A 16076-nucleotide genomic window follows, 5' to 3' on the forward strand; every position below is an offset into this window, starting at 1 on the left:
TCTCTCAACAAGTGGCATTTGTTTCATCAGACCCAGATAGTGTATCTGGAAGCAGTGTCTTTTTTGCATGGTTGTATCCCCTATTTCTTTGTCCCACAGTTCTGTCCCCTAGTTTTACTATTTTGTTTTTCATGAACTCCTACATATATGTTTACTCTGTTCTTATAAACTGATTTTCCATATGCCAGATCTTTGGCATTGCCTCCTCTAGGACTAAAGGGCTATTCTAATTCATCATCAGGTGGGATCTCAGATGGGATGAATATTTTTTTATTCTTTTTATCAAAGTATGATTTACATATAGTAAAATCCTTTTCAAATGTATACAGTTGTGTTACCATTTCCACAATCAAAATATAGAACAGTTCTATCACCATGAAAATGTTCCCCTGGCTCCTTTGTGGTCAGCCCTTTCCTTACCCCCAATCACTGATCTGTTGGGTGGATACTCATTTCAAAGGAGCCTTTTTCATAAGATCGCCAGAGTGTAGACTGAGGGGCTCCCGTGTTGCATGTTGCAGGTATCATTTCCCTCCTAGAGTGACCTGAGATGTTTTATTCAGGTTCCCTACTCCAGTTCCCAATTGAATTGAAGAGTGGTTTCTTCCCCAGTCTGAATCATCACTCTTCTTATCCCCGCTAATTGTATTTACAAGGTGGCGTCTTGCTCCGTTGCTACCCTGGGTCTGGATTTCTGTGTAACAGAGAAGGGATTTGTAAATTTTGTGCACGCATAGCACTCAGGCAAGCATACAGCTCTTCCAGCACAGTAGAGTCCTCGCATTTGTGTTTGTACTACTCAGTCAGCAGTGAGAGGTGCTACATTAGAGGCTAAGATCTTACTAATGAAATCTTTGTTTCAGGGAGCATTTTAGAGTCTTATGTGTCCTCATTCTGAATATTAACGTGTATTGTAAAGTACTAAAGAAAGAGAAGTAGAATCTGTATTGACCCGAAATGTTCGTTAAAATTTTAAGATCAGCCAGCCACTTCCTCATTTTGATTATTGTTTTTAAAAAACGCATTGTAAACTGTCCTCTCTGCTCTCCCTCCCCACAGTTTAATAAATATAACATTACAAATACAACTGAAGCCCTTTTTGTGCTCTTCCCCAATTCTTTCTTACCTCCCCACAAAGGTAACTACTATCTTCAATTTGGTGTTTTCTTTCCCTCTAATGTGTATATTTCTTTTTTTTTTTTTTTTTTTTGCGGTACGCAGGCCTCTCACTGCTGCGGCCTCTCCCATTGCGGAGCACAGGCTCCGGACGCGCAGGCTCAGCGGCCACGGCTCACGGGCCCAGCCGCTCCGCGGCATGTGGGATCTTCCCGGACCGGGGCACGAACCCGTGTCCCCTGCATCGGCAGGCGGACTCTCAACCTCTGCGCCACCAGGGAAGCCCCTCTTTCTTTTTTTTTTAAAAGGAAAAAGCTGTTATTGTTATGGTTTCTACTTATTTATGTAAGTGTAAAGAGTAATTTAGTCTTTGAGTATTGTGTACCAGGGTAAGGATAGACCACTAGAACAGAATACAAAGTCCAGATCAGAACCCTCCCCGTTTGTTTACTTCATAACCATGATGGAGGTACTGATGCAGGTAGGTGGGGAAAGAAAAGGCCATCCAGGAAACGGTGCTTGGGACAGTAGGTTCCTGATACAGGGGGAAAATTAGATCCCTACTTCACACCATAATTAGAAAGAAACTTCAGCCTATTTAAAAGCCTAAACATGAAAAGCAGAGTTGTAAAACTTTGGAAGAAAATATAGGTGAATATTTTACCACTCAGTGGGGAAGAATTTCCTAAATAAGATACATAAAAGAAGAGACTGGTGACTGTGATTACATTAAAGTTTAAAACCTCTGGGCAAAGATAGAACAAAGAAATAATACCCAGGATGTCTTACAAAGAACTCCTGTACATCAGTTTAAAAAAAAAAAAAAAAAGACAAAAACTGATAGAAAAATGGCCAGAAGACATTAATGAGAAATTAACAGAAGAGGAAACTTGAATAGCTAGACAGCAAGGAGTCACTGAAAGGTTTGCATCCTGGTAATAAACGAAGGTACTTTAGGGAAATATGCAAACTAGGTACAGATGGTTCCCATCTTTCAATGGTCTGACTTTTGATTTTTTGAGTTTACAATGATGTTAAAGAGATAAATGCATTCAGTAGAAACTGCACTTTGAATTTTGATCTTTTCCTGGGCTAGTGGTAAGTGGTATGATACTCACTTGTGATGCTGAGCAGTGGCCGTGAGCTGCAGCTCCCAGCCAGCCATGCAGTCATGGCATAAACAACCGGTATAATTACAACCATGCTGGACCCAGACCGCCATTCTGTTTTTCACTTTCAGTATAGTATTCAATAAATTATGTGAGATATTCAATACTTCATTTTAAAATAGGCTTTGTATTCAATGATTTTCCCAACTGTAGTCTAATGTTAAGTCTTCTGAGCACATTGAAGTTAGGCTGGGTTAAGCTGTGATATGCAGTAGGTTAGGTGTATTAAATGCATTTTCGACTTAATTATATTTTCAGCTTACAGCATAAAGGTTTATTGGGACCTAACCCTATCATAAGATGAGGAAGATCTGTAGTTGGGTAGGAGTTGGGGAAAAGGTACTAGAGGCAAAGAAACCACTTAACTAGGGCTTCCTTGGTGGCGCAGTGGTTAAGAAGCCTCCTGCCAATGCAGAAAACACGGGTTCGAGCCCTGGTCCGGGAAGATCCCACATGCCGCGGAGCAACTAAGGCCGTGCGCCACAACTGCTGAGCCTGTGATCTAGAGCCCACGAGCCACAGCTACTGAGCCTGTGTGCGACAGCTATTGAAACCCGCAAGCCTAGAGCCTGTGCTTCGCCACAAGAGAAGCCACCGCAATGAGAGGCCCACGCACCTCAATGAAGAGTAGCCCCCGCTCGCCGCAACTAGAGAAAGACCGCGCGCAGCAACAAAGATCCACCGCAGCCATAAATAAATAAATAAATAAATAACAAAAAATTAGAATTAGGCATTGGCATTATATGTTCTCTAATAGGATGCTTTATACCCATAAAACTTACAATCAAAGGAGAAAGAATTAAGATCAATTTAGGAGCTATGTAAATTATCTAAAATGATCTGTAATCATGTAACTTATTTAACTGTGTTTTGAGCTCTTTCATGATATTTTGATTCATTGAATCCTTCATGTATTTTTAGACCTAAAGATTCTATGTTGTCATGAAATATAAATGATTTACTTTTTCACTTAATATTTAGTTACAATAGAGTAAGCATTTAAAGGCTGATAACTACAAACTCATGCTGTACTATGCACTGTTTATGCATATGATGTTGCATATGTTCATTTTTAGGAGACTGATTTGTATTTATTTCTGTTTATAAAACATATTTTGTTTTATGTTTTCTGTACAAAAACAGCTGTGGGACTACACCACAAAGGTGACTATTAAAATAGCCTTTGTGACCACCGATATTTATAGAGTGTGCTTAGGCAATAAAACCCACTGTTCTGCCTTTTGGTCCTACCAAGGTGACTCCTCCTGGCTGTGTTCCAGGCAACTGTAGTTCCAGGCCAGGGGGAGAACTGAACCACGGAAGTGAGACTGTCCCAGGGGAGGGAGAGGATAGAAGGACTCAGGTTCTTTCTCAGGCCACATCGGTAAGGCAGCATCTAAGCTCCCTGGAGGATAGGAAGGAGAGAAACCAATTGGAGGATGAATGTAAGAGGAGAATATAAATCCTCCTACTAACTTGCTTGCTGGTCTCTAAATTGGAAAACAGAATCCACAGTTGGGTTTTTGTTTTAATGACAACAAAATTCAGATCTTCTTTAGCCTTAAAGTTGTTGAAGTTTAATTTTAATTGTCAAAAGATTAAGAAGAGTAGTAGGTAAGGAGTCTGGAGATTTGAATCTGGTCCTCTAAGCCTGGTTTGTCATGCCCTCACCGCATGTAGAACAAGAGAGTCAGAATAGAGATGGTTTTTTAATGGTTTTGTCCAGCTCTGAAATTATTATCGTACAGTGTTTCACCAGTCATATTACTTTTAGTACCTGTACCAAACAAACCTGTACATATTTTTGCTTTGTTTTTATAATACTCTAGGGCTGTTTTAGTTCTGAGGATATTTTTTCCCTGAGAAAACCTAAAAAGATCTGAGGAGACAGTATGAGCCTTTTCTATCTTTTGTCTTAAGAAGTTTTCATAAGTGTCCACCAAGACGAATGAAAGATGCTGAGTGTTAATTAAATCTTTATGATGGACATTTTTAGAAAATGCTTTGAAAACTTCCCTTGCCCAGCTGTGAATAACTTACCCTGTCATACATACATATTCACATATATTCACGCTGTGAATGTAGTGAGAAAAGACAACAATTTGTAATTTTGGTTTATCTTTTTTCAGTTAATTATGAGCAATAATTTTTTTTTTCTTCTTCAAGGTGATATGGAAAGCCCTGTGTTTGCATTTCCCCTGCTCTTAAAAACAGAACCCCATGTTGAGAAGCTCTTCACATATTCTTTTTCTTGGAATTTTGAATGTTCACACTGTGGACACAAATATCAAAACAGGTTAGTTTTTCTGTTTTTTAAAATGGGTTCATTCTATTGAAAATGGCTCCAAGTAATAACATTTGAAGAAAACTTCCTTTCACTTGTAGCACTGCTCTCTCTACCCTTGATAAAATTTCCCACCATATATTGAAGTTTCTCCACCATTAAGGTTAAAAGGAAAATTTTGAGCCTCAGAAATTGCAATTTGCTTGCTTCTTCATACTAGAAGAGTACACAAAAAAATGGTTTGATAGATTACTAGAAGGAATTTTCTTAAGAAGTTCTTTAGTGGGAAGTGGGGACAAATGGGAACGTAGCGTGTTCCCCTGTACTCCCCTCCCCTCTGGATTCCCTGCTGAGTAAGAATACCTCTTAGAATTCTTTGAAAAACGATGTGTGTTTTGTTTACTCCAATATTAGGGACTAGGGCTTTTGTTTGCTTGTTTTTAACATCATGGAAACTTGATTTTAGGCTCCCAGAGTCTGGTAGCAGTCCTCAGAGGTAACTTACGCTTTCCCATTCCTTCCCTTAGTCCCATGAAAGACCAGCCATCACCAGACTCCTTCCACACGTGAGCTGTCTCAGCCGTACTTTCTACTTCCCTGATGCCTCTAGGTGAGGATTAGAGGAATCATGATTGTTGTACATGACCCTGAGATTGGTACTTGGGAGGAAGCATGGAGAAGAAAGAAGCTGCAAATTTATTTTGCCTCCATACACCTACCACATAAATAAGGAGAGAAGTTAGGTTTTAGAAGAGGAGTCAGGGAGAGAAAGTTCATCAGGCATGATACCCTCACTTTGTCCATATATGAGAAAGTCTCTGGCTGGCTGGCCTTTCCTCTTTCCTGAAAGTCAACTATTAGTAAACTAGAAAATTTGGAGTCTCTCCAAGTTATTAAATAAAACTATAAGAGGAAAGTATTACTTTAGATATTCATTATCTTAATTGAGATTATTGTTAGGTATTTAGGGATCAGTTGAGGACAGTTGGGACTGAGAGAACACTCCAGGGAATCCAAGCTACAGAACCAGGAAACTGTTTTTTCACCAGTTAGCTTGAAAGTACGAGAACAGAGTAAGAATTAGCATTTCACTCATACCTAGGACTGAAATAATTTTGTGTAAGTGAGTTATGAGAACAAATACCTGCTTCTAGGTCTTCTGTCATTAATTTCTATAAGTTATCTGACTTCCTCCTCATTTGACAGTGTGAAAACTGAAGCTTTAAAGGGGTTAAATTGATGCCCAAGGTGACACGCTAGTAAGTGGCAAAATTCAGGCTTAGGTTTTCTGTTCTCTAAGACTTTCCTGCTCACTGTGGTATACTACCTAATCACCACCTGGATTTTAAATAATATAAATAACATAAACAAGCCTGATGATTAAAATCAGCTTCATTACAGCTTTTCCAAAATCCCCATCTTAGTTGTTTGACAGCTTTTCATTGAGCATATCCTGTGTGCCAGGAACTCAACAGAAGTAATCTTTATTCTGGCCAAATTCAGACCAGTTAGTTAGGGAAATAACATATGAACATAATGGAGGACCAGTGACTTAGTCGTTATTTTGATCTGTTGGCTTTGAATACAAGGTGATAAGTGCATTTTGGAGCTGTATAGAAAAAACTCTGAGAGCTCAAGGCACAGAAGCCACCAACCACTTGGGTTTGCCTTTTTTTTTAAATTTATTTTTTTAAGTTCTTTGTTCTAAAAGTAAAAGGAGTTATAGAGGAAAAGCTAAAATGAAGTGGCATTTTACTAAAACTGTTTTCACTTAATCTGGTGGAAGAATACCCAGCAAACTCATTCATTTTTGTGCTGCTGTTTTTAGTGCCAGTTGAACAGCTTTTACTTAATTTAGAAGATACGTTCTGGAGGCAGTTAAAAACATGGTCTTTGGAGTTGGACTTCCTGAATTCCTATCTCAAGTCTGTCATTTATCATCTGATGTATTTCACTTTCCTCATCTGTAAAATGGGGATAAGAATAGTACCTGCCACTTCGATTTGTTTGGTACATGAGTGCTTAGCACAGTGACTTGTACATAGTAAGTGCTCAGAAATGTTAGATGTCATGTGGTACATTAATGCTTATTTGCTGAGACAAACTCCCTTTTATTAACTAAAAAATAGGAGCCTTTACTTCACGTTTATCTTTGAGAACTAAGAATTTAGCAGAAATATAGTCAGTGTATTTGTTGATACCTCTATGTGGCTTTGCTTTTAAAATGTTAGCTTCCCTGATCTATTTTTAACAGCCTGTGCTTTTCTCACTTATGATTTACCAGTATTTGTTACTGTTCAGAGAAGGTGGTATCTCCTAGATAATAAATAATTGCTCTTTTAAAGATATTACTAAAGCGAATCTAGATGAGGTACAGTGTGCGTCTGTAAAGATCATCTTTTTAGATGCCTATTGCTATCAAGTATTCAGGCTAAAGTGCAAATTTAGAACTTGTGTAAACTGTGAAAACAATATTCTTTCACAGCTGATATTCTTATATTTTAAAGATCAAGATTTAAGTTGTCTCTATTCCTGATTGTATGTATTTGTAAGTGCCCCTTTTTGTTTTAGGTTGTCAATAATGGATAGACAGATTGTGAATTTTTTGAGTAAGGGATGAGCTCTTAATAAATTTGAAAGCCTTAGAACAGTGGTTCTCAATTAGGGGCTATTTTTGTCCCATGGGACATTTGGCAGTGTCTGGAGATAACTAGTTGCTCCAGCTGGAGGCTGTTACTGGCATCTAGTGGGTAGAGGCCAGGGATGAGGCCACACATCTAGCAATGCACAGTACTGTGCCCCACAGCAAAGAATAACCCGGTGCAAATTAGCAATGGTATTGCTCTTGAGAATCTCTGCCTTAACTTTTTCTTCATCTCATAGCTGAAAAACTATAGGTAATTAATGTGGAGAGTCCTTACGAGAGCTTTACTAGAGTAGGGTTCGGGAGGAACATTGATATATTGATTTGAGGGAATAGGAAAGTATGAGTAAACAAATAAAGGAAAGTACCTTTTTATTTTAGATGTTGATTGAGTTAACATAAATGAATTTAACTTAACCAAAGCTTTGTCTTCTTCTTTTATAGATGTATGAAGAATCTGGTCACCTTTACAAACGTCATCCCTGAGTGGCACCCAGTTAATGCTGCCCATTTTGGTCCATGTAACAATTGCAACAATAAGTCACAGATAAGAAAAATGGTATTAGAAAAGTGAGTTTAAATTGCCCTACTATTTTTAGAACAAAATGAAGGTGGATTTACTTTTTTTCTTTTAATGTGTAGAATTCAAAGTGATGACTGCAGCCTACTTCCAGAAGTTTGAGTTAATGTATGTTTGTGAATTGCCAGAATGCTTCTCTCTATCAGGAACTCTGGCCAATAAGCAAGCTGTTCAGGCGACATTCCGCCGCAGAGCTGACTTAGGGTGATTGTCTGACCCCCCTGTCCTACTGTCTTACCTTCTTTTGCCTTTTTTCTCTCTTTAAGGATATTAAACTTCCATTTTTCTCACCTCTGCCAAGTGCCTGGAGTCATTAGAATTCTGGGATGTCCTTAATCTAATTTCAAGAACTAAGATGATTCAAAGATGAGCCATAGGCTCATCTGTCTGAATTTCCCTCTTCTTCCAGACCTCGGCCTGCTAATTCTTCATCCTTTTGTAAGCTTTCTGCTGCCCTTGAGCAGATGTATCTTTTTTATATTTTGCCAGCTTTTCTATTTTTTCCTCAGTGGGAGGACTGATCAGAATTATCTTTTCCAGTGTTATCAGAAGCCCCATATGTTTAAAAACTCACAGGTAAATTCCATTTCAGGCAGTTTGTCTCTCTTTTGTTAATACACTCACACACATACCTCCTCTTTAACCTTTGCTTTCAGTTTCCCTTATCTCTACATAAAGGAAATGTTTTGAGGCTTAATTTGATGTAATAAAGAACCAGTGACATTAACCTTTTCTTAACCTTTTTCTGATGCCCTTGGATGTGCCAAGAAACCTCTCAGAATCTTTCCTAAAGGTTTATTATCATCCAAGTAATAAATTCTCAGTTAATCTAATAGTGCCAAGACTTAAAAGGAAAAAAGAGCAGTGCCACTGCTACCCCCATCTCCAGGCATCTGCTTTTTTTTTTTTTTTTTTTAATTTTATTTATTCACTTATTTAATTTTTTAGCTGCATTGGGTCCCAGTGACATTAACCTTTTCTTAACCTTTTTCTGATGCCCTTGGATGTGCCAAGAAACCTCTCAGAATCTTTCCTAAAGGTTTATTATCATCCAAGTAATAAATTCTCAGTTAATCTAATAGTGCCAAGACTTAAAAGGAAAAAAGAGCAGTGCCACTGCTACCCCATCTCCAGGCATCTGCTTTTTTTTTTTTTTTTTTTTTTAATTTTATTTATTCATTTATTTAATTTTTTAGCTGCATTGGGTCTTCACTGCTGCACACGGGTTTTCTCTAGTTGTGGCAAGTGGGGGCTACTATTTGTGGCGGTGCGTGGGCTTGTCTTGTTGCAGAGCACGGGCCCTAGGCGCCCGGGCTTCAGTAGTTGTGGCTCGTAGCCTCAGTAGTTGTGGCTCGCGGGCTCTAGAGTGCAGGCTCAGTAGTTGTGGCACACAGGCTTAGTTGCTCCACGGCATGTGGGATCTTCCCGCACCAGGGCTCGAACCCATGTCCCCTGCATTAGCAGGCGGATTCTTAACCACTGCACCACCAGGGAAGCCCCAGGCATCTGCTTTTTAAACCTTTAAGGTAGTATTTACTTTGAGATTTCAAAACTGTACTTATTCCACCTTTATATAGTCTTCTTTTATAGTAGTTGAGGACTAAGGGCTCTTACACCAACACCTGGGCCCCATCTCTATTTAACCTCTCCCTTTCCTTCCAATATGATTACATTTTTGGTTAAATCACTGCTTCAGTACTTATTGTTTATTATGAATATGCATATATTCCCTCTCCAGCCAAGCAGGATATGTGGTTATGTTTCATTTCTTTTATAACTCTTTATTTTTCCTGGAATTATTAATTGCCTGTGTTTTCACTTGCTTTGTTATATATACATTGTGATTTTTTTTTTTTTCCAAATTCTTCAAATACCCGTTAATAAATTTTCTAAACACTCAAATGCTTCACAGTTTTTTAAGTTCTCCTCCCCCTTTTTTTCTGGAAACCTCTCTCCTGGCTGATTTCAAAACGGTGTACTTATTCCACCTTTATATAGTCTTCTTTTATAGTAGTTGAGGACTAAGGGCTCTTACACCAACACCTGGGCCCCATCTCTATTTAACCTCTCCCTTTCCTTCCAATATGATTACATTTTTGGTTAAATCACTGCTTCAGTACTTATTGTTTATTATGAATATGCATATATTCCCTCTCCAGCCAAGCAGGATATGTGGTTATGTTTCATTTCTTTTATAACTCTTTATTTTTCCTGGAATTATTAATTGCCTGTGTTTTCACTTGCTTTGTTATATATACATTGTGATTTTTTTTTTTCCAAATTCTTCAAATACCCGTTAATAAATTTTCTAAACACTCAAATGCTTCACAGTTTTTTAAGTTCTCCTCCCCCTTTTTTTCTGGAAACCTCTCTCCTGGCTACCTTTTATCCTTCTGCTCCAGGGTTCTAATCTATACTGGTTCCTCCCTGGGCCTGCTGCATGAGAGTCTTCTTTTTTTTTTTTTTAATAAATTTATTTATTTTATTTATTTATATTTGGCTGCGTTAGGTCTTCGTTGCTGCACGTGGGCTTTCTCTAGTTGCGGCGAGCGGGGGCTACTCTTCTTTGTGGTGCGCGGGCTTCTCACTGCGGTGGCTTCTCTTGTTGCGGAGCACGGGCTCTAGGCGGGCGGGCTTCAGTAGTTGTGGCTCGTGGGCTTTAGAGCGCAGACTAAGTAGTTGTGGCGCATGGGCTTAGTTGCTCTGCGGCATGTGGGATCTTCCTGGACCAGGGCTCGAATCCATGTCCCCTGCATTGGCAGGCGGATTCTTAACCACTACGCCACCAGGGAAGTCCCAGGAGTCTTCTTTATACACATTTGTGGTCACTATCTCAGTATTCAGCCCAGGGCCTTACCCCTACCTTCTTCAACATCTGTTGCCTATCAGTATTGAGTCTTTAGGGGTTCTTTGGGGGCATGTAAGCTCTTCTCATCAGTATCCCCACTCTGTAGCAGTCATTTCATCACTTCATTCATTCTGCTAAGGTACCATATTTCTGTTTGCTTTTTCTCTTCTAAGTATTTATTGTCTTCTCATTTGCTCATGTCTCCTTTCCCTTTTTTTGTCCTTTTGGTTTATTACCTTTTTTTGTCCTTTACTATCATTTGATAGCATTTGATTGGGGAGACAGTGGAGATATCTTTAACCAAAAGTCCATAGGCTGTCTGGGGTCCAAGCTTTGAGATTTAAGTCTTGAGGGAATCCCCCCACCCCACCCTTTTATTTTTTTGACTGTGCTGCATGGCTTGTGAGATCTTAGTTCCCCAGCCAGGGATTTTTTTTTTTTTTTTTTTTTTTTTTTTTGCGGTACGCGGGCCTCTCACTGTTGTGGCCTCTCCCGTCGCGGAGCACAGGCTCCGAACGCGCAGGCCCAGCGGCCATGGCTCACGGGCCCAGCCGCTCCGCGGCATGTGGGATCGTCCCGGACCGGGGCACAGAACCCGTGTTCCCTGCATCGGCAGGCGGACTCTCAACCACTGCGCCACCAGGGAAGCCCCCCAGCCAGGGATTGAACCCGCACCCTTGGCAGTGAAAGCACAGAGTCCTAACCACTGGACCGCCAGGGAATTCCCAGGGAATCCTTTTTTTTTGAAGTGCTTTCCTTAGTGATGAGGCAGAAGGCAGCAGGATTGGAAGTCTGTCATCCTGCCCTGGATCATTGGATCACCTGAGACTTCGTGGTATATATAATTATAACAGTTTATAGTGCGTTTTCTCAGGCCCTAGCATTGAAGATAAACTCACTACTATTTTGTTTGATCTATTAATTTGTTGTATTGCAACATATAATTTTTAAGTATACAAATTTGTTGCTTTACTTAACATTAAAGATTCATGCTCTGATCTGGAAATGTATCCAGACAGTGTTTCAATGGGAAATGTGTTTAGAGTTCTAATGAATGGGCCAATTTATAAGCAGAATTTATAATTTGGACATTTACTGTATTCAAAAGTAAATTGAACTAGTATGTAAAATTTCACTTACATTTTAAATGACAAGGTCTTTATAAAGTCCCTGGTAAATTTTTTACTTTGAAATTTGTGTAACTTGATTGTTGGTATCTAATGGAATTTAGAAACAAATTTAATATAGCTTTTAGGGATAACTTAAAAGTAATTAGGTCCATCATGATATCGTGCATAACTCAATCTTATAGCGTTCTAAAAACTAATAGTGTTCCCTGAACACCTTGTCTCAGGTAATCCCCATCTCTCTATGTTCCCATTGGAAAAAGAGTCCACTGATAAATCTGGTGGGTCCAAATCTGCTACTTTTCTTTAAGTAAATTTGAGTAAATTGTTTAGGAATTATATCCAGAGCATGGTGACATGGACTTAGAATGTGATTTAATTTTACTTCACGAACTCTTGAAATGAACCTCTCATTACTGCCACGATCTCCTTTAGGAATCTGGTCATACACTATCCTGGATTGTCATTTGAAAAGCTTACTTACTTAAAGTTTTAACAATGATCTGTTTTTTAAACAACTATTTCTAAAGGTTAGGGGAGTAGGGAGAATTGAAATAAGACATTTCTGCTCTGTGCTTATAGAGAGAGCTTTGTTAAACTGTCTAATACAATGATTTTCAGACTTTTTTAAAACAGGTAAAGTACACTCTCCCCTACAAATTTTGGATGGAATACTGATATAAAAAATAGTTAAAATTATGTTTCTTAATTTAAGTCTTCATTGTTTGGCAGGAAATGTTTCATTATTTGTGAGATCCTTGAACCGCCTTCAGAAAACACAGTTTGTAAAGCTTTGTTGAACAGTTGAGTTTTTTTTTTTTGGCCACGCAGCATGTGAGATCCCTGTTCCCCACCTAGGGATTGAACCCACAGCCACTGCAGTGGAAGCATGGAATCCTAACCAGTGGACAGCCAGGGAATTCCCAAACAGTTGAATTTTTTCTAAAGATGTGTTTTCTTTTTTACAGTTAACATGAACGAATTCTAATTCTTTGAATTACACCTAATTTTACTCATATCTTTCATTTTTTGTCATATTGCAAATTCAAACAATGGTATAATCTAAAATGTAATGAGGTTTAAAAATTACATTTGCAGATTTTTTTCTGCCTAAAGCCTACATTATTACAGTTCAGAAGTACATATGTGCACATTGTTAAACATGCTTTTTCTAAAATATGAATGATTTTATTACATTAGTTGGGATGAAAATAAAAACCTGTACTCCAGGCCATGAGCACAAGACTGGCTACTTTCTGTGGCGCTGACTCAGTGTGCCCTGCTGACTTGCAGAGCAGGGCAGTTAGCACAGTTCCCTTGTGCTTTGCTTTCTCTCTTTCCTATTTTGTCCTCTCTTCCTGAGGGTAGATCCTTATAATAGGAGGAGTTGAATCTCATGTTAGGGAGGTGAGTACAAATGGATCGTAGCTTGAGATCTCTTGTGACTCTTGTTGGTTCCAGTCCTGTTAACCTGTCCCATCCAGTGTTTTATGGTTGAGTCAGCACCTGACTTGCTCTCTTCAGCTCTGAGCACTATTTTTGACACTCAAGGTACCGTGGGTAGGAAGAAGTGTGAGAACAAAATCTGTTATTGCCAAAAAGCTAGAGGTAAACTTCAACCCTCACCTGAGAGGCTGGAAATGAGACAAGCTGGAATTATGGGTAGGAAAATACTGTGACTTTTAGGGTTTAGGAGACGGAGAAAGGAAAATAAACTAGAAAAGGAGGAGGCATAAGCTTTATTTTGTTGACTCCAAGAAGCCAATGTTTCTAAGTTGTACTGTTTTAAAATTATGCCATTAAGAAAAAAATGCTGCCTATTTAACATTTTCCACGCATAAACTCACATAGAAACTAGTAAGATTGTGTAGTCTAGGGATCAACAAGAGAATGTTTTAGTAACTAGCCTCAGCAAATATATTGAAAAGGTAACATTTGAGGCCGAAAGAACTAAATATTAGTACTTGAAGAGGCCTAAAGCCTGCCTATCCAGCTGTGAGAGTAAATCTCTGGTTTTACTGTGGATCACTGATTCAGAGACACACTTTCACCTTTTAACATGTTTGAAATGGGAATACATCTAAAATTTGATGGCATGGTATAGTTTAATTGGCAGTCTTCTTTCAGAATGGTACATTTTATATAATCAGTGGCATCTCAGATCAATGTGTGGCAAAAAACAATGAGAGTTTAGTGTTATGGGTTTAGTTTAGTGTTATGGACCGTTTTGCAGGACTTTTTATTTATCGGTATTTAAGTTTTAAAGACTTGATTATTCTCTAACAGAAAGAGTGACAAGGGATAATTTACAAATTATCTCTCGTCAGTTTGAATAATCTGCATTTTGGACATTGATTCAAGTTTATTTCAGCTGAATAAATTTTGGTAAGCTAAGTAAGTTTTGACAGCTGTTTAAATATTGGGAAGAGGTATTCAACATTTTTTGTAAATCCCGAGAGCTTTGTTAAATTTAATTATTTGAGGCCTATTTTGGGTTCTATTTTCTGGTTTGTTATGTTACTGTAATAATAAAATGTATTTTTGAAATTATAGATGTCTTGAAGTTTATAGTAAATCAACCATCATGTTGTATTTTCTTCTCTACTTCCTCACAAATAAACTTTTTGTAAGTAGAAATTTTAGTTTGTTGGGTCTCTCTACTTCCTGAGAAAACTGAGAGAAATAGGCCAAAGTATTAGCATGTTGGGGTTTTTAAAATGTTTGTTTGAATATCTTAGGTTTGTTATTTTGTTTCACATATCACCTTTCCCATCTAACAAAGGCAATTAATTTGGGCACTTGATGCCAGAGAGAATTCTCAAAGGTCTGGATTTTTTTCTTTTGATTCTGTGAAGTAGTTTCGGAGAGATCTTCTTTAAGCCAAAGCAGCATCGCGGCTCACAGAGCAATTTTTGTTTAATGGTCTGTGTTAGAGCCTTATTGCCTGATGGCTTCCAACTGTCAGTGATACCATACTGAGAAGGGTTTACTGTTACATTCTTCTTAGAGTGAGTTCTCCATTTCTAATTAAGGCACACATCTGGAGGTTCTCGAGAAAAATCAGTGCAGTTGGCCTTGAAAATGTTATGTGTGACTTACTCGCTTTAGACCATCTTTTGTATAACCAGACACATGGTATTACATTTGTTTGACTTCTCTTACCTTTCTCTCCCACAGAGTGTCTCTCATATTCATGTTGCACTTTGTGGAAGGCTTACCGCATAATGACTTGCAGCACTATTCATTTCATTCTGAAGGCTGTCTTTATCAAATAACTTCTGTAATTCAGTACCAAGCAAATAATCATTTTATAACATGGATTTTAGATGCTGATGGTAAGTGTTTAAACGTTTTTCTTTTATGGTAATAGGCATGGAGACTAAACTGTAGTTTGTTCTTTTAAGACGGACTTTGCCTTGGCTCTTTTTTCTCTCTCCTTGTCCTCGCCTGTTACTTATTCTGCCCCTCTCCTCTAGTCCGTCACTATGCTTTAGAATCACTCCTGACTTTTAACTTTGCTTATTTATATTAGCACATGTATGGGTATACACATGCATGTGCGTATTTCTTTTTTAGACAGAGATTGAGGTGATATACTACTGTTGGTTTACAGTTTGCTATTTTTCACTTAATGCCTTTGCTTTCATTTTTTATTATATGAGTAATATATGTTCAGTATAAAAAATGGGGGCAATTTTTGAGTTTTTAGATCTGTAACCTTGTATTTCTTTTAAAAAGAAAGTGCATTGTTCTAGAGGTTTTTTAGTTGAGAACAAAAGTAAAATAAGTTTTGCTGAGTTTGCAATTGTTAGTAATATAAATAAAAGTAAACATCTATTTCTAAGACTATTAGACATTGCAGACCATGTAACCTTCTCTCACTGTGAAATAGAATATCTGAAATCCATAGTTTGCTAATAGCTACAGTCAAGGTAAAGCCTTTATTTAAATAATTAAACTTTTCAATACAAGCTTAACTAGTACAGCTCATGAATTTTGCTTTTTCCCTTCTGTATATTTAATGTGGTTTATTACTGAGTTTGTTTCCCCTCGTGATGTTCACTTTGTCTTAGACAGGATAACTCAGTCTCCTTAAAGTGTTACATCAGTTCATTGATAAGGGGTCACTTTGATTTTGTTCTATTTTTCCATTTACAATTGTTAGGAAATTTTTCATATTTGATATTTTCTTCCTGGGGATAGTTTGGTTAGATGACACAATAACATGTTTATAAAAGCACTTTGCAGGGCTTCCCTGGTGGCGCAGTGGTTGAGAGTCCGCCTGCCGATGCAGGGGACGCGGGTTCG

The 16076-nt window shown here is 38.2% G+C and overlaps 1 protein-coding gene across 6 annotated transcripts in view; it reads left to right on the forward strand.

Moving 5' to 3' along the window:
- The window catches only part of USPL1 (ubiquitin specific peptidase like 1), a 39684-nt gene that overhangs the window by 18728 nt on the left and 4880 nt on the right, over window positions 1-16076 (forward strand). For 5 of the 6 annotated variants that reach the window (XM_024125967.3, XM_024125968.3, XM_024125969.2 and 2 more), the window contains 3 exons: window positions 4452-4581; window positions 7658-7783; window positions 14946-15103. In XM_024125967.3, the coding sequence (XP_023981735.1) occupies window positions 4452-4581; window positions 7658-7783; window positions 14946-15103 (414 nt within the window). Of the gene's footprint in view, window positions 1-4451; window positions 4582-5096; window positions 5180-7657; window positions 7784-14945; window positions 15104-16076 lie in introns of those variants that run through there. The other variant, XM_024125971.3, reaches the window with a different exon arrangement.

The sequence above is a fragment of the Physeter macrocephalus genome, chromosome 13, assembly GCF_002837175.3.
Source record: "Physeter macrocephalus isolate SW-GA chromosome 13, ASM283717v5, whole genome shotgun sequence".
NCBI classification, from domain to species: domain Eukaryota; kingdom Metazoa; phylum Chordata; class Mammalia; order Artiodactyla; family Physeteridae; genus Physeter; species Physeter macrocephalus.